This window comes from Larus michahellis, chromosome 7, assembly GCF_964199755.1.
Source record: "Larus michahellis chromosome 7, bLarMic1.1, whole genome shotgun sequence".
In the NCBI taxonomy this organism is placed as follows: domain Eukaryota; kingdom Metazoa; phylum Chordata; class Aves; order Charadriiformes; family Laridae; genus Larus; species Larus michahellis.
In genome coordinates, this window is record NC_133902.1 from 26908902 (window position 1) to 26934732 (window position 25831).

A 25831-nucleotide genomic window follows, 5' to 3' on the forward strand; every position below is an offset into this window, starting at 1 on the left:
CCCTCCACGCTCTCTGTTGGCACTTGCTTGGTCCTATCTTGCAGAACTACTGAAGAAATGAAGATGGCAAGCCATCTGTAATACAAACAATATTATTAAATGAGAAAGCACTAGAAATAGACTAGAATGCACATGTTACTCTCCAAGGGAACAGTTCAGCAATAAAGACTTCAAGAAGTTCCAGCTGTTTTCACCTAACAAGTTTTAGAGTAGAGCACAATGACGAAAGGTCACTTATTTCCTTTCCTAACAAATTAGTACCTTCATAAACCAAAGGGTCCCAAGTTGCTGTTGCGCCACCCCAAGACCCCAACAAAAACTTAGGCCTTGAAAGGTAGGGTGGAATTTTCTTACATGCTGAACAGCTAAAGAATCTCACATTTATGTAAAACATCAGAGAGAAGGCAGCTAACAACAGCGCATTGAACTTGCTAAGATGGAACTTAAATGACTCAACTTGAATCAAGGACTCTCCGAACAACATGCCTGATAACAAAAGGTAGTAGTTGGCTATCTTATAAACACACAATAATGTATAATACTGCCAGAATGATTTAAACTTGTGGTTTATGTGGTTTACTGTCAGATATCATGACATTTTTCTTTTTAATACGCGCACAGAAAAAAAAAATACAAATTAAGAAATAAAATGCTTTTCTTATCTCAAGCTGAAGCATTTCCTTTGTCATACACACTCTTAGAAATTGCCTCATCTCTGGTGCCGGGGACATTACCTTCCTAGCTCTTTATAGTAATTATAGCATGGCCTATAAATATTATTTGGCTTTTTATACAGCCATACATGCTAAAAAACATACTAAATATGATCAATACGCATAATTTGCGCAACTGATTTTACATATACCATTTACAATAATCTGCTTAACTTCTGAAAATTTAACAAGCTAACCCACCCCCACAACCAGGATAGTGTGGGTGAAGCAAAAACAGGAAGAAGCAATTAAACAGTACGATTTCCATGAAAATAAACTGCCACTACTACAACCATCAGCCAGACTACAGCTGCATTATTGCATGACAAAGATACACACATTAACTACAGTTTGTACGTTTTTCTTATTTATTCAAAAGCTAAGGGATGACAAAAAGGGTTAAAATGTTTTATGCCACCTATTTATTACATGAACAAATACTTAAACCAAAGGGACTCGTTTTACAAGCCCCCTGTCCAAAAACCACACACAAATTAGTTTTTATACACAAATGTTTATTTCTCAAATAAACTTCCCCTTTAAACACAAGGAATGAAATCTAAATCTTCATAAAGATGAATCCGAAACAAAATCCCTCCAGTACATTGTAATCACTGTTTTCTTGGTCACTACTGGCTTTAACTGTTTAACATCAAAAAACAAGGACATATTTAAAAAAATCATGCTACTGGATTCCTAGCTCTGCCTCTGACCAGCTCTATACTGATCTCCAATATTTTAAAATTTTACATCATCAAATCTGAAGCGTTTAATTGAAGAACAGCTGTGCATTAAACACAAACAATGGAACAAGAAGATTATAAGATGTAATCAAGTTCATAGCGAATATAGGTGTTCTTTTCATCGTTATAAATTCTTGGATAATGTGCTATCAGAGCATCCTGTGATCCGATGTAGATTGAATTATAGATCTTCCAATAAACATCTCTGACTTTCCTGGCAGGGTGAAACAAACCCTAGAAAACAGAACAGAACAGAGTTTGTTAAAAGCTTAAGGATTAAATTCAGTAACAGACAAGTTTTGCACAATAAGCATTTTAAAAAGCAATTATAGTAACTAACACTACTTATAACAAAGAAGGTACGCTAGATGCGTCGTTCCCAATTTTTCTGACTATCTAAACTAGCAAGTAGTAACAAAGTGTTATATAGAGACAGTTTCTTATCTTTTTTTTCTGCAGGGAGAAATTTCACTGAATTTATTTCTCATTCTGTATTCTTTTAAAATAAAAATTAAAACCTGCTGCAGTGTATTTAGTTTCAACTAAGTCTTATCTTCGGTTCTGCTAATTGTGATTTGTGCAGAAAGTGCTAGATAGGAATACATTAGATAAACTACTATTAAAAAAAAGAGCAGAATATGAAAGCTCTAGAAAAAGTTCTATATAATAAGAATATACAATTAGTATTTGCAAAAAACTATACTGTGCAAGAGACTTTTTCACCGTCCTATTCATGTCATCTTTATGCTGATGCCCCCCACATAAAAAAAAATAACACACAATGAAATCACAGTGAAATTCCGTATCTGCAAATAATAAAATGCTGTCACACCTTCTCTACATGGATCTGCATTATATTCATCCTTGCTTCCCACTAGTTATGCGAGTTTGGATTCTATAGCCAATGCAGCAAGAATTGTTATGTGCAATTACCCAGAAAAGGAGCCTTCAAGATTTTACCACCACATACACATTTACAGAAGCTGAGCTGACTAGTGTTGATGTAATGGTATAAATTCTGATCAAAGCACTGGTTTCTAGTGCTTCCCTCTTGCACAGTTTTAAACGTCTTAGTATTTTTCTCAGCTAATGACAAATAATGTTGATTCAATATTAAGCCTATACTCATTCATTTATCTTACTTGTTAGTTGCTCTCATAATCCCTTGCACTATTAGTTTATTCCCCAGTCATTAGTGTCCTCAAAATTTGTGAGATGCTTCCATTTTACAAGTTAGAATGCCAGGATATTTTAGCCAATTCGTATTCTAAGTGAAGTGCCACTTCTATGCAAGTCCCTCAATGTAATCAGCTATCTTCACTATACCAAAATCTCTGTTTACCACATATTTCAATTATTGAAATCCTTGGTACAGAATGGCATGTTTAAAGAATACTTTAATAGAGACAAAAAGCCACACTTTTCCTTTGCTGCAAGTCATCTTCAGTTGACTTTTTTGTCTCCTGGAAAGAAGTCCTGCCTGATAATTGCTGTCTCTGCTATCCCAGCAAACACAAGGACATACCTGTAAACAATACTGCAGCATTCTGCAGGGACCGATAGCAACTCTGAGGCCTTCCAGAGCCCCCATAACTGCCTGAATGACGTGAGGAGAGGTTTCAAACACATTAGGCCATACGTAATTTAACAAATGATTAAGAGAGTCTTCACAGCCAAACCCATAAACACCAAGAGACATATGTTGCACCACGGCACTGGCTGTTTGTCTGTGTACAAGATCCCTGCAAAGAGATCAATGGGCTGTTAATAAATCATACTTAGAAGCAACATGATTGGACAAGCGTAATATTTCAGTAACACTTTTTTTTTAAAGCACTAATATATACTTTTAACCATATTGACTGACAGCAAGAGGCAGAGTAACAAAAATCAGTAAATTGAAAAAAGATGAGTTTTCTGATAAATTACTGCACTCTTAATTCCACAGCCAAAGTACTAACAATAGAAGTTATCAAAAGCAGTTTGAATGTAAGAAGTCTTGGCTCACTTAAGATGCTTGTATCATTTTAATATTCAAAAGTATTAGTAAAATAGGGGTATATAATATGAATTATTTGCAGACAATGGCTTCCAAATTATGCTGGTCTCTTAACATCTTTAGCAAATAAGGACAATACGCGTATTTGCTATCGTTAAGACCTAGCTATATACTTAAAATATATGACTAACTGTAACTGTATGGCTAACTGATAGAAAGTAGTGCACTCACCTGTCCATTAAAGCATCTTCAAGCAACGGTGTAACAGCGTAGATGTAATCTTTTCCCATCTCGCCAATGTATTCAAACAGGAAAGAAAGAGATTTTAACACACCATTCTGGACATTCAGTTCTGGAACTCTGTATTCATTCATGAGTGCAGGCAGCACTGTGAAAGGTGAGCATGTTTCAGCTACAATAGCAATTGCTACTGTAGTACATACTCTGTTCTGCCTTTCCTGTACTTTCAAGTTGTTTAGCAGTGTAGCCAATACATCGTGAGGTCTGGAAGAGATAACATGCACATCCACGTCAACAGATTCAGTGAGAATTTGGATAAAATAAGTTGAGTTTCAAACAGCAAGTGGCAGAAAAGCATGGCCTAGCCCTCAAAAAAGTTTAGGTAACTAGGAAACAACGTAAGCCCCAAAACTGTAAACCAGCTTAAGCAACCGCACAATCTTATTTTCATAACCAACGTTTTTTACTTTCTGTAGACTTAGCTTTTTTCCTGCCTTCTGTTCTTCCTCTTGTAAACTCTGGAGGATAGCAGTAGCCTCCCCACTATTACTCTGATCCCACAGGTAATTACAAAGTCGTATAAAACCACACACATTGACAGAAATAGGCAATGCCCTGTATAGATAAATGCAGTTATGGCATTCCTTCGTTACGTACTGTATGTACATTAAGTCAGTAATCAGTCACTTATTTAAGAATATGCATAAAGATGGGAACTGTGCTTCTTTCTATAATCTGCCAATACGCAGTAACACCTTAGTGGCAAGAAAATCCTTTGCAAATCAATAAAAGTATTAATTTGGGGAAAAAGAAGAGAAGAGAGATTGAGTACTTAAAGGAGAGCTTATAAAAGAATACAGAGAGGGTCTGAATGCATACCACGGTATCAAAAATCCATGAGACAAACAGCCCTTACTACCAAATTAGTCTAACCTTGCTAGTCTTCAAGTTTAGTTCCTAAGTGCAGCACCCCATGCTAATGTAGAATAGGTGTCTGTATTCTCCTTCTACAAAATGAGTAAAATCAAGTCTACGCATTTACCATGTTAAATGTAGAGAGGTCAGAATATTTCTCACCAGAAAACTCACAACCATCACGTTAAGTAACTGTGTGTAGAAGCAGATTAGCATTAAAACAACTCACCCAATAGCTTTTGCAATATAACCAAAAGTGTTCACTGTGGCTCTTCGGATAGCCTTCTTGTGAGCTTTTAATAATTCAAGCAATTCAAAGCAGATCCTCATCCATTCTCTTGCAGAAACATATTCTGCACCTCTGAAAGAGAATAAAATGAGTTACCTCTTCAGTGATGTTAGTAAAACCACATAAACTGCAGCACCTATTAATTTGCTATCAATAAAGGTATACTGCTTAAGCAATTTCCTCCATTAGGCATCTGTTAACATTAGATCCTCACTGGTTTACAATGTATCAAAATTTATTATATTGTGTGCATTCTAAGTGTGCATAAGTGGACAACATACGTCTTACAAAGTGTTTGCAAAATAATATAGTTATAATGCGTTCCATAGACTGTCTACTAAATATCTCATCTTAAGCTTCGTGCACAACTTAAGAAATAACAAGATACAACAATAAATACCCAGATAAAAGCTGGTACTCAATTTTAGCTTTTGCTACAATACTTGCCCACACAGAGGGTCAAATATTTTATCATTAGTCAGCTTACCTGTCTGCAATACGCCCAACAAGATCAATACAGTTTTCCTGTACTTTCTCATGTCTGTTCTTCAAAATAGGTGTAAGTCGTGGCAGCAGATCTTTGATTGGTGGTGTCATCTTGTGCATACCTATTGAAATCAAAGAGGCATATTTAGTTTTATAATGCCTTTTCATTGTGCTCTTGGACAGCCATGTTATCAATACACAAACGTACCTATAACATTCACAATAGCCTTAAGTGCTCCAAGTATGCTGCCCAGTACTTCGGGATATTCTTCACCCAGGTACTCATACAGCACAACACCCAAGTGTCCCATCAGTTTTTCCTACAAGCAAGTAAAAAGATCCAGAAGTTAATTTTTTTTCCCCCTCTCATTACTATGACATACTACAGCAAACTTGGTAGAAGTCAACACCATACCTCTTGACAAGTCTTCATGACAACTGCAGTACGAGAGATCAGGTCAGCAGCCTGTTGCCTAACTTTAGCTGATTTGTTGTTCAAACGCCACAAAACTGTACCACAGATTTGTGGCAAGTAGGGTTTTACTCTTTTGCCCAGAGCATTAACCACTGTGCCAAAACCATTCAGCATCACAGAATCCTGAGTGTAAAAAACAACAAAGGAAAATCAGACCAACAAGAACACTACATTTTAACTAAAGCTGACATCATCTAAAACTGCTATTAAAATGCTAACATTCCAGAGCTCGTTTCTGGAGTTCATTGATAGGAGCACTGACACCTAAAAAAGAATTCTAAAAATCTAACTTAGAAACATACATTTCTGTATAACTAACAGTGAGCTGGCTTACAATTAAAGTGAGCCAAATACATAATACCCTTGGCCATACCTCTGTGGTCTGTTCCTGGAAGGCGTACAAGATACCATCAATAAGTTGTTCTTCCAGTTTATGATCAATGTCTGCAGCTCCCAGATTTCCCATTATCTTCTCAATTGTTTCCATGACCATTTTCCTGTACTGCTCAGCCTCATCTTTCAGATCATCCACAATTCTAGAAATAATTTCTGCTGCTCCAACTTTATTTGCCAGCTCCACAGTTGTATCAACCAACTGAAATATACAAATGTTAGGTAAGCAGGCATTGTTAAAATCTACTTTCTACAACTTGAAAACAATTTCCCTAGTCTGAAGAGGAGAAACAGCATCATGCATGTTAAGTCCACTACAAACAACTGTTTTTACCTTTAGAATAATCATCCAATGTTTTAAACAACACAAATGGGGTGAACTGCCCCACCTTGCAACTGATGTAGACTCGTATTCACAGATGTAAAATGTCTTGATAGCCTCCTAAGAACCCGTGAATCTTCTAGCTATGCAACTTCTGAATCACTAGTCCAAACAAAATTCATTTTCAGGACATACAAGACAAAATTAAGCATCTAGCCTGAATGAACATTCTAATGTGGATTTTGTTCCACTTTAAATAATATTCCAACTAAGAAAAAAAAATACCTGTCTGTAATTTCTTCTGTCCAATGCCATTCTGTGCTGCCAGAAGTGTTTGAAAAAAGGTGGCAAGATTTCTGTTTTAATATAGTTTGCTTCCACACCATCCGTACCACAACATTGCTTTACCACCTGATAGGAAATAAAAATCCAACAATTTTAATTCTGTGCAGGGTTTGGGGTGGGCTTTCTTTTTGGTTTGTTTTTTTGTAAGAAAAGGAAAAATATACATATTCAATATTAATGCTAAACAATCATTCTGACATACCTTCAACACAATTTTTTTCATCTCTTCATCAGGAGACTGGAACTCTCTGATAAGGATAAGCATGACTTCTCTGGTATAATAGTTTGCATACTCAGCATCCATGAGTGGAATCAGGTAACCAATAGCCTTCAAAAACGCAGCCAAACCCTATTTAAATGCAGAAATATGTCTCTAATGAGTTACAGAAGATATACATCCATTTCAGTTAAATTAAAGAAAGTATTTTAGATATACCTTTCCTCTGTGTTGACGTATACCCTTCCATAAAGGCTTCAGAACAGAATCAAATGACTCAATACCATAGGGGGTAGCTGCCTCAGCCAAAGCAGCAATAGCCAAAGCACTGATGGTGCGAACTTTCTGCTGCTCATCCACCAGACCTGCAAGAGAATAGCGTTTAATACACTTCTTGTGACATAAGTTCAAAATAACAAAAACAGAGCGGCAGTATAAAAAGGACTAACTTATTTTCAGGAAAACTGAACCACTATTCCTCTTTCAGAGTCAGCTGAACTGTTTCTCAAAAGAACACACAAAACAAGGACCTTACTACCACTGTGCCTCACTGGGGTATGAAAATTTTCCCCAAACATAAAGTGAATTGAAAAAAAGTATCTTTGCCTGGGAGAGCAGAACTTACCATGTTCAATAATTTCAACCAAGCTCCTGAGATGAGGCAAGATAGCACAACCCATAAGAATAGCAATCTGCTGTACAATCTTGATGCCAGTGTGCCTAGCTTGCCAGGACTTTTTGCTTTTACACACAGCTTTCAAGAAGGGTAACAGGGAAGGAATGCCCAAAGCAGAGGCAACAACAGCAAAGGCTCGAGCTGTTGTATTTCGGACATATTCATCCATGTTATCAATATCAGGTCGCATTGTGGAGATCATTGTTGCCAAACCAGCAGCCTGAAGGAAAAACATACAAAACATACCAATTGGATTTATGAACAGCACAGTTAATTCTTCTGCCATGCCTACAAACACGCAGTTATATGTAAGATAACTTGATGCCTCAATGAAGGACAGAACTTTACCTTAGCCAAGTTTGAAATGATTTCTCTGCCTTCCACTCTAGCATAGTAGTCTTCATCAATCAGCAGCGGTTCAATGACAACAAGGATCTGAAGAAGATTAACAAATTAATATTTCCTTCCATTAATACTTTTAGTAGTATTTCTGGCCCTACTGGATTCCAACAGAAATGATTCTATTGATCCAAGCTTAAAGCTTCACGATGACTGGAAAAAAACTGAGTCTATTATGCTGTTTTTACAGCTCTGTCTCTAAAGGATCTGTCCCAGAGACACTGCCTAGATCCGATCAGATCCCCTTTCCCAACCCAATATGTGCATATGACATTTTTACATTATGCCTTAATACTACAAAGCCCACACTCTGATTACACTACAAGAACTTAAATTTTGGTTTAAGAAGAAATATGAAAGCAAATTAAGTTAAAAAAACATGGTATCATCCTCTTCTGATATGCAAATAAAATATACACTTCGCCCAGCAATGATCAGAAAATGCAAGTCAAAGATGAAATAGTAAACTTCAACAGACCTTGTGGACATATGGTCGGACCAAGTCATCCAGTTTGTAAAGAATCCTGTCGATGACTTTGACAAGCAAGTGACGCTCCTGATCTTCAAGTGTCGGTGACATGAGCAGGGGCAGAATCTGATTAAACAACGGCCCTGCTCCAAATTCCCGAGCTTTATCAGTAATTTGTCTCAATGCAGCCTAAACAAAACCAAACAGCTTATCAGTTAAACTAAGGAAACAACACTGGACAAGCACAAAACAGGTAGACAATAACCAAGTTAAAACATAATTCACTGTAACCATAAGCTTCAAAATACTTGCTCCTACCACTGCAAAACTACTTCAAACAATTTTACACTGATCTGTTTAAAAATGAATGCGAAACACCCTGATGTTAGCTTCCAGATGTTCAATTTAAAAAAAAAATCCTTCTGGTCTAACATTAAGAATGGCTCCATCTAAAAAGTAGCTTGTACAGCACTTACTTGCATCCAGTCAGCTTGGTATTATGATCAATTTGCAGAAAACTGTGCAGAAAAGACTGCTGAAGTATTGCAAAATGTGTAATGCTGAAACTTAACTAAGAGCTACACTGCTAATTTGAGTGGAAGCAGCACAATCTAGAAAATTACAAAGCCCTGTAAGCAAAAAGCACTATAAATCTATTTTCTCATAACTGTAAAAAAGAAAAAAATATATAAGCCATATATTATTTAGTGACTGACATTACTGTACAAAGAGCAGCAATACTAAATTACATGGAATGACAAAGAGCCAAACAGATGTAGAAGAGGAAGAAAGCACTAAACAGATACAAAAGTTTAGGATATTATCTTAAAGAGAATCCCATGGGCAACTGAAACTAAAACTGAAAACAAATGCAGATTTTCTAAAAAATGGAATTACATAAATGCACCCGACAATTCATCTTACCTTTCTCATGGGAGGTGTGCCATTCTTTATTTTCAAAAGTAATTTCATTATTTTTCTCTCCTTCTGTTCTTCAGGACTCAAAGTTGATTCATCAACATCAACCTACAAATAATTACAGACAAATAAAAAAGCATTGCTACATATTCAAAAGAAATCAGGAAACTTTAATCAGAATGAATGAAATCTCACTTACCAGCAGTTTATCAAAGTATTGGATATCATCTGGTTTTAAGAATGGAAGATTGCCAGAGGGCTGGTCATTAACACTCTTCATAGTCCGGTCTTCTGTCTGCATGTGGAATCCAGTCATACCACCCAAAGGTGTCGGAGTTGCTGTAAGCTTACGAGCTGGAGTGCGAATAGGTACATAACCAGCTGGTGGGGGAAGAACCTACAGAAGAACAAACAAAATGTAACTTATCACAACAGATACAAAGAGAGGAAGGCATCAGATACAAAACATCATGAAACTTCTGTTTTACTTGTTTGGGGATTTGTGCGAGTGTTATCGCATACTTTAGATCCCACGTTCACAGCAATACAAGTTAATTGACGATGACAGTCTGTATTCATGCTTATCCTGTACCGATGTTATTTCCTAAGAAAGCTCACTTCCATTGCTGAGAGCTTGGGTAATAAACTTTGAAGTCTCTTTACAAAGTATTAAAGAAGCACTTCAATATCTGTATCAACACAGCATACTTGCTGACTTAGAATTTTTGACTTTCTTCTATGTTTTTACACATCAGGACACAGTATTTTTATCAGTCCATTCAGAGCTCATTTCTGGCCTTGACAGGCATTCCCAACATTGAGAAGCAGAGGAGCACCTGGCCTTTGATATCGCCTTCAGCTCTCCCTTTCTAATGGATTTACAATAAATCAGCAACGAAATCGAACAAATGTCTACAATCAGTAATCAATACTTAATGTGAAACATTTTACTTCTGGGAAAACTTGGGTTAAAAAAACCCATAAAATTCAGTGTCCCCTAGCAGAAAAAAAAACCATCATGGTCTCCTGTATTTTAATCCATATAAATTACCTTATATCCTTCTGGAAACATAGCATCCAACTCTTCATCAGAAAGTGGTCTGTTTCTCTCATCAATTTCCCTTTCCCAACGCCAAGCCTGCAGCTGTTCTGGAGTCATGCTCATGATATGACCTATACTCAAATTAATAAAAAAAATTTTTAAAGGATTTTAAAAAATTATCTTCTGCATGCAGGAGATGACTTGTTTACTTAACCATTAAATGCTCTCCTGAGCCAAAGTTTCCATAGTACTTGAAATCTGTAGCCATTAAGATATCAAACTTTTAGAGAGCCTTTTATCATTTTTCACCAACTAAACTGAACAGGAACTGACATATAACCTTAGTCTCGATTCCCCCTACAGAACTGAGCTGCCACGGGCATTAAAAATGGTAAACTGAGCATATACTGACTGTTTTCATACAGGAGGAGAACGTGTTAGGCAGAAGTCTATTTCAAAATGCAATATAAAGGTAAATGCTTCCATTTCCACAGAAGGAAGTGAAGCCTTAGAGAATGGACTGGGCCTACCTGGTGTAGGAGTTGCCATGTTCATAGCTGGTGTACCAATGGGTGTTTTGCCAGGTGTCAGAACAGGAGTGCTGCCGCCCATCTGGCTAGCAGGTGTTTCATCCCATCGTGACTTTCTTTTACTTGCTCCTGGGGTTGGTGTCTCACCAATGGAGTCACCACCTCGATCTGTACGAGGTGTCTCAGCCCATCCACTGCCATGTCCCGGCGTATCTACAGAAAAACAAGACAATTTTTGCAGAAAGCTGAACAGCATATACTCCAACCACAGTATCAATATCCAAACCCATTTTCAATATCTCGACCTCATTTCTACACAAACGAACAAGTATCAAACAAACAAATACACTAGGCAAGAAGTAAAGACTACTTTCATGAACACTGAAAAAACACAGACATTACACTAAAAACATCCATAGAACTTCATTTTATGAAAACAAGTACATCATCTTCTAGCTGAATCTTGTCATAAATAGAAAAAATTCTAAAAAATACAAGAGATACTCTAGAAATTGGACAAAGTACTCCACGTACTCCCTTGGTAAAAACATTAAGGAACAACGGTGTTTCATTGCTCTCTGACACATACGCCTAATTCAAATTAGGCAGGTGCGCAAATGCTTCCCAAATTTGTTTTAATGCTCATCACTTCAAAAAAATTTAACAGCTCAAAACCACCACACAAACATATCACAAAAGGCAATTCAACATGACCTCCTTTACTATGTACTTTACCCATTAAAATCCCAACCTGCAGCAGTCACTAAATATACCACAAAAATTTGATTCAATTTTTGAGCCAAGCTGCTTTCACAGATTGAATTCAGCTAACAGCCAGAACTCAATGTTACTCAGACAAAAACATCACTTCACATCAACCACTAGATGTCAGAATACAATTACTTCTTGCCCGACTTCCGAGTCTACTGTTTACTTAAGGTGAAAAAATCCTGTAAAATTAACCAACCAAAACTTATTATGCGCTTTACAGTTCGCCATAAATACCTCTTTCTGTTTTAGGTGTTTCATCCCATCGGTTTTTACGTGCACTGGAAGTGGCACCTCCATGACCTGGTGTTGCATGACCAGGCGTATCCCGTCCAGGTGTTGCGGCTCCTGCTGGTGTATGGCTGGGAGTCGGATCCCATATTTTTGAGCCTGGGGTGGCACCAGGAGTTTCGCTACCCTTTGCACGGCCTGGAGTTTCATCCCATCGCAGAGATGGTGTGTGTCCAGGAGTCTATACAAGACAAAACCAAAAGTATGAATACCTCTTTTAATATGTAGTAAAAGATTGCTAGTTACTCTTTTTTAGTAGAGTAAGAAACTTCTGAAATTTAGAGTAAGAAACTTTAGTAGAGTAAGAAACTTCTGAAATTTAAGAGGATTAGCATCAATAATATCTTCTGTAGATAAACTGATGAACACAGGGATTATTACCTCTGCTTGATCCCAACTGGATAATTTTTTAGGTGTAGCACCAGGAGTCTGATCAGCTGTCTGATCCCAACGCCGTTTGCGTTTTGAAGGTGGCTGAGATGCAGCTCCATTGACGACTTTAAGCTCTCCAGCTTTAGCTTTTTCAGCTAGTTGTTGCCTAATCTCCCTCTATTCAAGGGCACAAAAAGACAAACATATGAAACAGATTTTTCTCAGAAGGCCTCTTCAGATGACACCTTTAAAAGAGATTTTAGAGCTGTATCATATCTTTTTATGCTATATTTTGAGGTTTTGTTCAAATAACATGCAATTAGTTACTGTTTTAATTTCAAGCTCATTCTCTTTTCAAATTCTTTTATACTGACCGAGCAGCTACGTGTTTGGGGAAGCTCTTTTTAAATTCATTTCCTGTAAAAGCCATTATTACAACAAATACAAACACATAGAGAATTTTGAGTGCAATCAGTTTCTGTCACTTATATGTATGCCTTAAAATCATTCCATATCCATTTCAAACAAGTTCCACTTTAGTAAAATAAAGGTGGATCAGTTAGAAAATGCATTCATGTGAGTTTTATCCCATGACATGAAAAAGCACTGAATTTCTTATTTAAAATTCTGAGATTGCATTATTAAAACAGCACGCTAACCCACACTGTTTTGCACTTAAAAGACATCCATAAACAGTGCAGTAAGACTGTCAAAATTATGAACTAATTCCTCAATTAAGGTAAGTCAAGTAGGGTAAATCGATGTAAATCTACTGGAACTACAAGATCTCGCTCCAATTAACAAGATGGCATTGTAGGAACAGAAGAAATTTGATGATATTACCAATATCTTCTTACCTATTAAAATGAGTCATGAATTTAATAACCATGAATAAAGCACGTACTTTTACTTTTTTTTTTTTAATTTGAAACCAAATGTCAACCTTACACGAGATCTCAGTGGTACAACATCTGTTGTAAGAGCTTCAACAAAAGCCTTTTAAAACCTCCCTGGATCCCCTTTACACAGAGCTCACAAAAACAAACATCTCTTGACACCGAATACCCATCAGTGACCGTCAGTTTTTGTCTCTCATCCTCTGAAAGAAAATTAATAACAGAAAGTCCAAGAGCTATAAAAAAAAAATCCAGATTAAAATATATTGAGACTATTTCTCCCCCCGTTATTTAGGTATTGTATAAAACGGATGTTTCTGAAAAAGTTAATCTTCAAATTCTACTGATGTTCAAAACATGAAGAACAAGATTTTGCAAAGAAAACGACTTTCAAGTCAAGACAAAAAGTCAAGAGAATTTACATTCCCACTTTCTTAACGTGCTTTCAAAGGCTGTAAAATGAAACTAAGTTCAAGTGGAAAAGCCTCCCCTCCACACACCTCTTCTTTTGTTAAATGTTGTTCACGCATAACATCCATGTATGTTCTGGCATTCATTTTAGGATCTGGTGTCTTCCCTCCTGCGGAAGAGAACAGCAACAGGAATGGAGCACAATGAGTACAGGATAAGCAGAAACTATTGACTTCTTCTATTGTCCTGCTCTAATATTATATTATTCCATGATCATTTAATTTTACTTTTTGATTGAAAATTTTTAAAATTACATGTATCTTACGTTTATTCAGTTTGCTGATCAATTTAACCTGTTTGAACACAAACATAACTACTGCAGTTTCAAACAAATATTTTAAAGCCGATATAAATGATAAAATGACAACACAGTTAAGAGTCTTCAGAAGTGATGGGTTCCTGGGTTGCTAATCCGGAATACGTACACTTTCGTGCCTTTGTCTCCATCAGCAGTTCTGACTTCAAGCAGCAGAATAGAAGCCTAGAAAATTATCTCTTTACCATTAGTAACACTTTGGAAAGATATTTATATTCAAAACATTACCTTGTGTAAGCTGTTAAATCCTAGTTGTTATCTGACTATAAATAACTATTGCATACCTAAGTAATGTTTAAAATGTTTTACCATAAAGACCCATTTATAAGTTTGACAAATTTGGACATGTCTCCCAGATCTTCTACTGTCATATTGTAAAAGGGCTTCATTTAAAAAAAAATAAGAACCAAAACAAAAAACCCCCAAAAAATCTTTCATGACACTTTCCCCCTCTTTTCTTCTCAAGGTACAATTGTGATTGGGAGCTGAATGCAATACAGTACATATACCACCACAATGATACTCACAGGTAATGGGTTTTGTATACCATATGTTGTTTTATGCTGTGTATCTTGCGTTAATTAAATTTTTAAACACTTTACAAGAAGCCCAACTTTATGAAAACGAGACTTGTCAAGAAAAACACTTTTCTTTAAGAAAAATGTGCAGATTCGCTATACAAGTGTTATAGCATTATAATTTAGGGAAAAAAATAAACTTCTTAAACATTTCTATGCTGAAGATCATTGCCCAATTGGCTGTGTCATTCTGACACTAGCTTTGATAGGACTTTCCTTTGGAATACTTTTTCACCATAATCTACACAGGATGTGTTGAACTGCACCCTTAAGAATGCAGACAGGACTGGCATATAGCAGTACTGCTGTAGGAAAGAAATTAAGGACAGTTAGTATGGGCCTGTGAATTCTGACAATACATGTTTATATCAATTACAATTAAGCAAGTAAAATAATTAATATGCCTATTAATTCATGCAGGCTGAAATTCTAATTTGTAAAACCTGCAAAATAGCTACTAATTTTAAGCCAACAGGCACCTTATTGCCACATGTGAAACTCACTCACCTCAAGAAACTGTCAGACCCACTAATACCCCTTTTTCCTGACTTGCATTCTAAAATTATCAGAACAGACTTGAACTATAAATAGTATCAAAGTCTTATATATGCTTTTGTTTCCTTTAGCTATACCACCTAAGTTTACATAGGATGGTAAGAATTAGGTGCTCTATTTTGAGAATAGCATTTCAAAAGCAGTAACCCTGTAAATCTATGACTTGGAATGAAAACTTTCAAGGTACTGAAAGAATTTGAGCACTCAATACACAAAGCATAATGCACAACCCAAAACAAAATGAAAAGAGAAACCTTTAACCCTTTGTGTTTCTATGGCAATGGCTCATTATTTTCTTGTCCTTCTACCTGGAAAGAAAACTTGTATTATAAAGATGAAGAATATGGCATCTAGGTTTTCAACCAAATCTCTATGAAAAGGGGATGTTTAAAACAAAACTAAGTTTATAAGCATGCCAACAGAAATCAAAGGGCTAAAGACAATTAAAGACAACAAATTTCATAAAGGGTATAGGAAAGTCAAAATAAATTACCATCTGCAAAAGGATCAAGACGCTCAGGGGAAATTATCATCATCCGCCTGTGCTTTTTGTACTCATCTTCCCGATCTGCAATCTTTTGAGGACGGTGTTCTGCAAAAGGATCATACTAAAAACCGAAAAAAGCTTGTTAGTCACCTATGCATGAAGAACAATATGAAAAGTGTCTGGTGACCATAAGACTGTATTAATTTTTAGTATTACTAAAAAGGTCTACTTTATTTTTAATCTCAAGTATGCAGGAACGTCAAAACACTATGCTAATATAAATTTTACTTCTGTTAACCGGATTATTTTTTTTAAACATGGAATTTCTTATGAAATAAAGTAGCAAATTCTTGTCAGAAGTTTGTTCACTTGTTAGTAAAGTGCTTCATGCTGTCAAACTTTTCCCTTCATTTTGTGGGAGGACCTAATGCTACTTCCTATGCCTTTGAATTTCACAGAAAAATGCTCCAAGAATATAAAACCTAAGTCATTATATTTTCTTTACAAAAATAGAAGTAAAAAGGACATTAAGTTTCACAGTTATTTTCATTTTTGAAGTATCTGACCTACCAAAAAAAATTTTTTAGTAGTTTTGCATACATGCCCACCTTACTTTTACATGCAGAAGTGCCGATTTTTAATCGCCCTGTGGAATTCTAAACTAAAGCAGTAACAAAGCTTACAGCAAAATTAAAATACCATCGCTCTTTACATCTATCTTGTATTTCCAGAAGACAAGACCTGATCTCGAAAAACTTCAACACTTTTTTTCCCCCAATACCTACAACAGTATTTATTGTGCCTTCAATTAAGATGTACCTGTTCGGTAGATTGTGGTATGTCATTAAGCAATGCCACTGGAGCATGGTACCCTGGCTTCTTCTGGCCAAGCAAACTTGTAGAAGGGTAGTCATCATCATCCTGTCAGTAAAAAGACATGGCAAATATGTCATGTTGCTATTATATTTAGATAAAATAATGTCAAATTCACACACTGTGGTCATTGAAAAGACGAAAATGGACTAGAATAGTTAACTCCAAATTTTAGGAAGCTTTTTCATATAGTTAATTACTCCTAAACTGATGAATCAGATAAACCTACCCACATCACCAAAAAGATATCTTTTTCTTCACAAGACAAGTATTGTGCAATATGCTACATTCAATCAAGTATGCTGTCTACACTAGTTATACAAAAAGTCCGTATTTCATATTAGCACTATTGATACAGCTCCTCAGTTGGCAGCAAAAACTGGTGCACAGAAATTCAAACCACTTTTTCTTAAAAGCCAACCAGACATAGAACAAAGCTTCAATAAATAACACTATAAAAAAGCTTCAGAAACAATTCTCAAAAATTCAGGAATATATTAATGTTAATTTAGTTATAACTTCTCAATCACAATGGCAATAACAAGTATTCAGAATGTGCAAGATGCTTTTGCCATTTCCTCATATCAGCGGTCACTTTCTGTGCAATAATTTATAGCAACCCAAGAGAAAAACTGCTCTTAAAACTATGAACTAATTTCAGTGACACCCTGTAGTGGAAATTTTTAATTAAAGAATTCTTAGAAGTCTGAGAATGACACATAGTACATCACTAAAAAAAAAAAAACAAAAATCAACTAGTACTAAACTGAACACAACAATCTTCCTCTTAAAAATACAATTCACTCAGTGTAATATGTAGTTGCCTATGTATTTATGGTCAGAACTGCAGTTTCTGACTGCTCCTGCAACAGAAAATATGGTCAAATATTTAATATTAGAAATTAACGCAAAGAAATCCTACAAATATTTAATATTAGAAATTAACGCAAAGAAATCCTACAAGCAGAAGACATAAGGAGAATACAATATAGTGGAAAAGCCAATTCTCAAAAATTGCTCTGAAATTTGAAATGAAGTAGAAATAGGAACCTTAAAATAGTTACTTGAGTTTGTTGGCCCAAGTCTTATTAATTTTTTTTTTCACAATAATTTTTCTTCTTGGCAGCAACAACAGAACAAAGTTAATTATTCCAGTCAAGGCTAACACTGACTAAGTGCCAGGCCACAACTTCTTGCCTCCTGCTTGGGCCTACATGACTTTAAAAGCACAATTCATGAAGTACAAGCCAGACTTAGAACTCAGGAGCTTCCCAGATAGCCATATTTGGCCCAGTATGGCTTTAAAGACAGTAACTGCTTTTACTTCAGCAACTGCTGTTAAAAATTACTCAAAATTAATTCCAAAATACTTAGAATACATGCCCTAAACAAACAATTAATAAAATCACTTACGTCTTCCAATTCAGTTGCTGCAATAGAAGTGACGTATCCAGCAAACCTGCTGTCACTGCCACCATAAATTTCTTGATCATAATATCCTGTGGAATCAAGGCCTACTCCTTGTGCTTCATCAAGAGCAGGCTTCTTCCCTTGAATTTCTCGAATTTGTGCTTCAATATCTAGGGTAGAGACACAAAAAAAAAAATCAGGCCTTTTTTACACATACACACAAAACGTAATATTCATGTTACTATCAAAATGTAATACTTGTGTTACTACATACAGCCAACAGAGATTTTCACCGAATTTAAAAGATTATCTCTAAAGAAATAAACAAATATGACACATAAAACTATAAAACCCACACTCATAAGTAACTTTTCCTTAAGTTGTAACATTATCCAGCACATACTACTTCAATTGTATGGCCTAAAGCAAACCCTAATATATCTCATCTTCCAACAGAGATAACAGAGAAGGTAATTTACACCACAGTAACATTTCTCAACACTACACTAACCAACACTTTCCCAACGAATGTAATCCTCTCATTAAAAAAGCCTTTCAAAATGTTATCACCAATTAACAAACCAATTTTGATAATTTAAACAAATCTGTTCAAAAGAGCTACTGCATGAGTTGTCAAAACTGAGAACATTTAACAAAACCACACTGTATTGCGTTATCAAACAAATTGCAAAGCTCTATTATCTTTGAACAAAAAAAAAAAAAAAGAGAAACAACTCTAATATGACACTGGATACCAAGTTAGCAAAAAAAAAAAAAAAAGTTAGAAACTCTGGCAACTCAGATGTTATTTACTTATGACTATTCCTGCCTGCATCACCATCTTTGAGGAGTCTACTATTCTTCTGGATAATAAAAGCTTACCCTTCAAACAGGACGAATGGGAGCTTTGTCATTCTTTTAACGTATTAGGGTCTAACTTTAATTAACTCTGGTGGCCATGTTTGACCTTAGGAATTTGGTATTTTTGGAAAGAACATGAACTTGTTAGCCCAGAAAACAAGGAACCAAATTAAACCATGCTTTCCTCCTACCTGTTGTAATGCAACAAGAAAGCAAGTTACAGTAATCCAGCTGTCTTCAACAAATATAGTTGTGATGTAGGTATATTAAGGTACAGCTAACTCCACAAAAAATTTTACTGTTTCCATCTGAATTTTATTTTATTTGATTCAATAGATATGCAACGACAATTATCCATACAATGGGAATTTCAGTAGATCAAACAATTGGTTTTCATGGCCAAAAAAATACCCAAGAGCTGCATTTCATGGCTGGAGGAATACCAAGGATCATGCTTGAGCAGGAGTGTTGGACTACATGGTCTCAAAAGTTCCTTCCAACCTCAACAATTCTGTGATTCATCCTCTCCTATCTAAGCTGGTATTGCCTGCTACATTAACTTGAGGGAAATCTGCCAATTTACAAAAGCTACAGGAAATTCCACTCACAAATACTCGTAAATCTTGACTAGTCACTAGTTTTTTTACTATTGTTGCTCGTTTCTCTTTTTCAGGATTAATAGATTTCACAAGGTTTTCCCACCGAGATACCTTGCAAAAGACACTATACTACAACATCTGCTAACAAACCTGGCAAAAATTAAAATTAGAATACTTTTTTTTTTAATGGTAAGATTATTGATAATACCAATTATTGGACCTAAGACATAAAGAGGGGTGGGCGGGTTGCTGATTTTTGGTTGGTGTACTGTACAAAGGCATGTTTTCTACAGAGGTAACTGAACACATAGTTTTACCTGACAAATCTTTGCTACACAGCTATGAGTGAGAATAGCAGGATAAAGTGTTCATATATAACCTGCAGGACTGGCAGAAACACTGACTTCACTTTAAGCACAGTAAACCTGACCGCAAATCTGCAGTGGTTTAGTGGGGAAAGAAAGAAACAGCAGAAGTATGTGTCTAAACTCATCAACGGTCTAATGCATAGAAGACACATCATGGTAGCTGATAAGGACAATCTTGCTCCAGCCACTAAAGGGCTTCCATCAAACTTTTGCAGATATGTAGAAAAGGGTGACTTGGACAGTCACCTCTGCCTTAGAGAAACTCATGGTGTCTGCCTTGAACTCATGAGAAGCCGAAACCTGACAAAGGCCTTACACTGCTGGCCATGATCACCTGCTGAATCCTGCCCCCAGGTAGATTTAGCTCCCTCTAAAACCCTGCACAGCACAGGGGACTCCAATGAGTCCAGAACTGAAGACCCGTTGCTCCTCAATACGTTACTTCCTAGAGAAGCAGTCGAAAGAAACTACTGCTGAATGAGGGATCCCTGTCTCACCCACAGAGGTCTCTGATCATCTTCAGAGGCATACCACATGTATCTTGTTTACCAATGTCATCCTAAGGTATTCCATTTCTGTGAAGTCGCCCCATGGCATGGTTATGGAACTGATACAACTCAAATACTTTTCTCACTTTTTTTTTTTTTTAGTTATTTCTGTTTCTTCCAAAGAACAGATCCAAGTTCCTGACTCCTCTTGCAGCCTGGTGCAATGCAGCACTTGGGTGAAAGCGAATACCTGAAGCTTCCACTGCTATCAAGGACAACACTAGTAACACCAAGCGCTTTTATGACAATGACAGTGTTTCGAATTTCCTAAGAACAGTTACTAGAACAACACACTGCCTCTTTAGTAAGTCCTGATTGTGCATCCATAGCTGTAAGCAACTTCACCACAAAAAAAGCCTACAGATCTTGCCTACAATGCAAAAGCCTTTCCATCATCTGTCCACCGAATCAACCTGACCATACAGCTCAGACAACCCACCAGTAAGTACCCTGCCATGCAGGATGGGCCACAGAGATTTGCTTGTGCGTAGGCTTCCACCACTACCACCATCAACAGAATCTATTAAACAACTGTGGGATTTCTGCAGCAAAAGCATTAATTAAAAAATATTTTCCTATCAATAATTCTTACCAACACTTTACATACTAAGGCCTTGTTCTCTCATTTTATTTTAAAAATAGCTATACTTACTGAAGAGGTTACAGATCTCATCTATTATTGGCCCTCTCCTTTAAATTACAACTGTTTGCAGACTAAGAAGCATTCCCATTTTCTTACAGAAAAACCTACTGTGTTAACCATACCATAAAAGAAAGTCTGCATAGAGTCTACAGGGTTAACAAACCCCCACTTGCGGCCACCAAAATTTTCAACTAATGTCATGCAGTCTCTAAGTCCTAGTTTAAAGTAAGCACTCTGAAGAGAACATGCGTTTGACATGCCATAAAACCGTTTTAACCAGGTCTATAAGGTTTGAATCCAGAGGTAGCCTGATTGCCAGTTTAGGAAAGCATCACATATTTAGCTGGAAAAGACTATTTTGACATTAAAGATGTGTTTACCTTCCTTGATCAAGCTCACACCCTATATAACAAAGCACTTAAATACAAATCAAATTAAGAAAGAGTAATCACAGAGCTTAAAAATACATTGTGTAAAGCAAAGTACGTGTTTGATGATTTAATCAACCAGGACATAAACAGACTTCAGTCAGAGAAACAATAAAGGGAGTGGAATTAAAAAAAAAAAGGGGGGGGGGGGCGGGGCAGAGGGGGATAGTATCCTAGTGATTATTCCTTTTTCTGTACTTTACATGATTTAATATATTTTGGTATTTTAAAAGAAGTAACTTTAACTTGCACAGTTGATTTTAACATACCATAGATGTTGAATATTATTAAAGTCAACATATTTGAATTTGAAGTTACTGAAAATCCAGCTCATAGCCAGATCATGATAGCCTTTCTCTAAATATACACTCCATTACCATACGTGTAGCTCCACTTGAAACGTTTGCACTGTAAGAAATTATTCAGCATGAAAAAAGAAGAATCAGACTCTGTACTGAAGCACTGTTTTAAAGCATAAATAGCTCCTGTGTTTTCATGCCTTATCACATTTTTGCACATTTAGCTTGCCCTGTGCAGCTCTATTTCTAGTTACTTTAGCACTCTCATACATGTTATGTCTCTCTATTCTGTTTGGAGATCTCCGTTCTTTTCTGAGCCAGAAAAGAACTGATGCAAATTTAAAACTACCTTCGATAGCATTCAACACTCAAGCTTTTATTGAGGCTTTATAAGCCGCCATTTAAAACTCTACTTTTCTTTAGCCTAAAACAAAGAGTTCCCCCTTAAGCTATGTAACTGAAACAATCTCAAACTGTTTTGAGATCTCCTTCAAGTTGTGTCTTGAACACATCAATCAACAAGTACTTAACAAACAGTACAAAGATGTGAAAAATCTTCTAAGACAATTTAGTAACAAACAACTCAATTTGGAAAATCAGTCAGCAACTGAAAAAAGTAAGAAAGAACTCAGACGAAAAATAATCAAGCTGTTCATCTAATACCTCCATGTTGGGAAAGATCATACCCAGTTATACATAATTTTTTATTTAACTACCTACACCCTCCCCTTAAAAACCTGTTCTTATACAACACTAATCAAAACACATGCAACTGGAAGCACGTCAATGTCTTCATTAAATTCAATGGACCATCATTTGCTTCGATATATAAGCAATTTAATTAAAAAAAAAAAAACCAATCAGAAATTCTATTATTTTATTATTTAAAGCTTTTTAGGTAATATGAGAGGCAAAGCACTGTGATGCGTAACACTCACTTGGGTAGTATCTCACACAAGCCTTACGCGTGTCACAGCATATAAACCCAAGACAAGACAATTTCTGTGATTCTACAAAAGCGTTCTAAAATGCTAAAAAATCAAATTTAATTAAAAAAAAAGGTGAAATTAAGTTTTTCTTAATCCATAAACTCAAATTCCATCTGCAGTGTTAAAGATTACCTTAACCTCACTTCCACGGTAGATAATACCTCTCCATTTGAAATTTTTTTCCAGTGCAAAACTTACCACCCCCAAAAGCACCGAATACCTGGGCTTCCTGCCTACCTCACAGTGTACAACCACTGTCCAGAGGTAGTTTTTGATTAGTGAATTACAGCTGTAAATTCTGTGTGTAAATGTGTACAGCTGTAAATGCTGTGTAAAACACAACAGATCACCCATCATATACAGAAACATGGGTAAAAACACAAAAGCAAAAAACACTGAAGCAGTACAATTCAGAAAATTATTCTGCCTTGCCTGAAGATATTTAAGAGCAGGGCAAGCCACAGACATCGTCCAAGAAGAAAGCTTTGATTCATGCTGTAAAGAGCTGGAAGCACTAGCGAACACAGTGCACCTCCGAGAATAACAACATACTGCCCATGAAAGCCCTCGCTCATTAAACCGCTCAGAGACCAGTTTTCCTACGTAAACACACAGCCGGCAGGAAGTCTTCGTGCTAAAATGGCAGTTGAAACGCTTGAGACCTCACAACCGCTTTTTCCCCTCCTTCGGGGCACTTTTCTCAGTACGCACCACACGGCGACACGATGCTTAGTAACAGCTCGGGCCACCCTGGCTTCCAGCGGGCAACACCCTCCCTCTCTGGCCTCCTGTTTACTGCGGACCCAGGCCAAGAAACGCGTGTTATCGACGTTAACGATGTGAAACCGAGGAGGCGGACACGCGATTTTTACCGAACGCCTGTCGAGGGCTCGACGCGAGCGCCAGGGGCGGGGGGGACCAAGGCCGCGGGGGCGAGGAGCGGCCCACGGGCGGCCTCCCGTGGAAGCGCTGCCTGGCCTCGGCTCCGTACCGGCAGGCGGGATCCCGGCAGGGAGCCGTGCCCCAGCGGCGCCGCCAGCCCCGTCAGCAAAACCGGAGCTAACCGACGCCGTCTCCCCTCATCCCCCACCCGGGTCTGGCTACCGCCACCCGTTCCCCCCACGCGTGGACAGCGAGAGCCCCCCCTCCAGTCAGGTTCGCCCCCGCAGCCCCGCCCCCGCAGCCCCCGAGCGGGAGGCGGCGGCCCGGCCATGGCGGTGACACAAGCGAAGACGCCATTACAAACAGGCCCGGCCCGCCCGCCGCGGGGCGAACCCGCCCGGCCCCCGCCTGCGGAGCCGGGCCTGACGCTGCCCGGAGTCGGAGAGAAACGCAGCCGAAAGACAACGGCCGAGGGCGCGGATGCAGAGGGGACGCTACTACGGGTGTTTTTCGGTTTTTTTACCTTCGTGGGTCTTGGCGATCTTCGCCATTTTGTCCAGAGCGAACAACGCCGAGGCGGAACTGGCGCGGCCCCGCCACTTCCGCTACAAGGGGGGGCGGTGAGAACTCAGCGCGCAGGCGCGGCTGAGGGCCGCGGGCGACTGGCGCAAGCGCAGTGCGCGCGCCGAACAGACGTCACTCAGCCGCTTGGGTAGTCCTTCGGGCCGGGGGACAAGCCCCGCCCACCTCGTGATGGACGGCGCGGCCAGCGAATGGCAGGGCGGCTGAGCGGCACGGAGGCGGGCGCTGAGGTGACCGGTAACGGTCAGTCCTGCACAGGCTGAGAGGGCAACGGGCACAGCCCGGGATGCGCTGTGGGCTGAGGCGGGGAGGCTCGGCGCGGGCCTGGAGCGGCCGGCTGACAGCGGGGAGGGTGCCAGGGCATCCTCCGCTGCCGCAGGAGAGAAGGTGCTGGCCTCGGGAGAAGCGGCCGCCAGGCGCCGGGAGAACAGGACAGGCCTCGGAAGTGGCTGAGCCATTTGTGGTGCCGGGGCTGATGATCTGGATGGGGTGCAGCCAGCTCCGCTCCCTCACCCCCGCGGATCACAGTCCCCGTGCTGATGCACGTCTTTTCACACCGTCTGGGTTTATCTGTGTAAATGTAGTGGTTCCCTCCTGCCATTTCATAAGAAACAATGTCTTCTAGTGGCTTCAGACAAGAGTAAGAAGCTATTGAGTATATGAAGGTACAAGCACTTCAGCGCTTCTCTTACCTTCAGGCTAGAGAAGAGAATTAATGGCCCTCTTCCACTATCTGGCCACAAGCTGTCTTCTTCCCATTTGAGACACCCAGAGACAACGACACTTCCAGTATACTGCGTGGACAGTCAAAATGCAATCACCAAGCACGTTACTGTTTCCTCAAAACTTGCTTCTCACAGATTCTACTCTCTTCCTGAGCGTTGATCCCACTGGGATTCAGATGCTTTGCTATGTTTGCCAAATTGCATGACCTTTGTTCCATCTTATCAGGCTAACTGGCCCAGTACCAACAGGTGAATTGCTAGACATCGGATTAAAGCATATATCTGTATACTTGCCACAAGATGGGGGCATAATTGGATGACGGCACTTCAGGCAGATCAAGTCTATTCAATATTTTAGCAAAGGCTTGAAAGAGGGAATGGAATCGAAGCTATGTTTCTAAAATTGGCAGATGATACCAAACAGGCCAAAGCCACCAGCAGGTAGAAGAAGGAATTCAGAATCATTTTATATTGATCCATACAAGAAATAATCTAAGATCAAGGAGGTGAACTTTAGTAACAAAAATAAAAAAATATGACCTATTGTTATTTGAAATCAAATATATTAATTCAAAATAGTCAAAATTATCAAAGTGATCACATGTAGATAGCAAATCAAAGCTAAATGTCTATCTGTAGCAACACGCTGCTGCAGAGGATGTAAATCTAATTCTAGGCCATTAATAGTGGCATTGCATATAAAACCTGTAAAGCAGTCA

The 25831-nt window shown here is 38.1% G+C and overlaps 1 protein-coding gene across 4 annotated transcripts; it reads right to left on the minus strand.

Moving 5' to 3' along the window:
* Positions 1-1058: 1058 nt before the first annotated feature.
* On the minus strand, positions 1059-24462 carry SF3B1 (splicing factor 3b subunit 1). Of its 4 annotated transcripts, XM_074593508.1 has the most exons (25): positions 24329-24462; positions 18192-18358; positions 16725-16826; positions 15912-16026; positions 13999-14078; positions 12612-12779; positions 12177-12411; positions 11172-11384; positions 10651-10772; positions 9799-9996; positions 9606-9707; positions 8691-8870; positions 8162-8248; positions 7763-8033; positions 7357-7502; positions 7123-7269; positions 6861-6986; positions 6234-6455; positions 5801-5983; positions 5594-5705; positions 5387-5507; positions 4840-4971; positions 3687-3959; positions 2982-3198; positions 1059-1690 (listed from the first exon to the last, which is right to left on the minus strand). In XM_074593508.1, the coding sequence occupies exons 1-25, from the start codon at positions 24354-24356 to the stop codon at positions 1532-1534; spliced, it is 3906 nt and encodes a 1301-aa protein (XP_074449609.1). In that variant the 5' UTR covers positions 24357-24462; the 3' UTR covers positions 1059-1531. The 4 variants fall into 4 exon arrangements, 3 of the variants coding, with proteins under 3 accessions (XP_074449609.1, XP_074449610.1, XP_074449611.1); XM_074593509.1 differs by lacking the exons at positions 15912-16026; positions 16725-16826; positions 18192-18358; positions 24329-24462 and adding an exon at positions 14395-15373; XR_012588189.1 differs by lacking the exons at positions 1059-1690; positions 2982-3198; positions 3687-3959; ... (9 more) ...; positions 8162-8248; positions 8691-8870 and adding an exon at positions 14395-14450 and having other exon boundaries at positions 9661-9707.
* Between the last annotated feature and the right edge of the window lie 1369 nt (positions 24463-25831).

What these genes read in the sequence shown, in the direction of transcription:
- SF3B1 (XM_074593508.1), bottom strand. Translation starts at nt 24,356, where the DNA reads ATGGCGAAGATCGCCAAGACCCACGAAG. An exon ending in CATGGCAACTCCTACACCAG is followed by an intron (nt 10,773 to 11,171) that starts GTAGGCCCAGTC and finishes ATTTGAGTATAG; the next exon opens with GTCATATCATGAGCATGACT. An exon ending in TCATTTCAAACTTGGCTAAG is followed by an intron (nt 8,034 to 8,161) that starts GTAAAGTTCTGT and finishes TTTTTCCTTCAG; the next exon opens with GCTGCTGGTTTGGCAACAAT.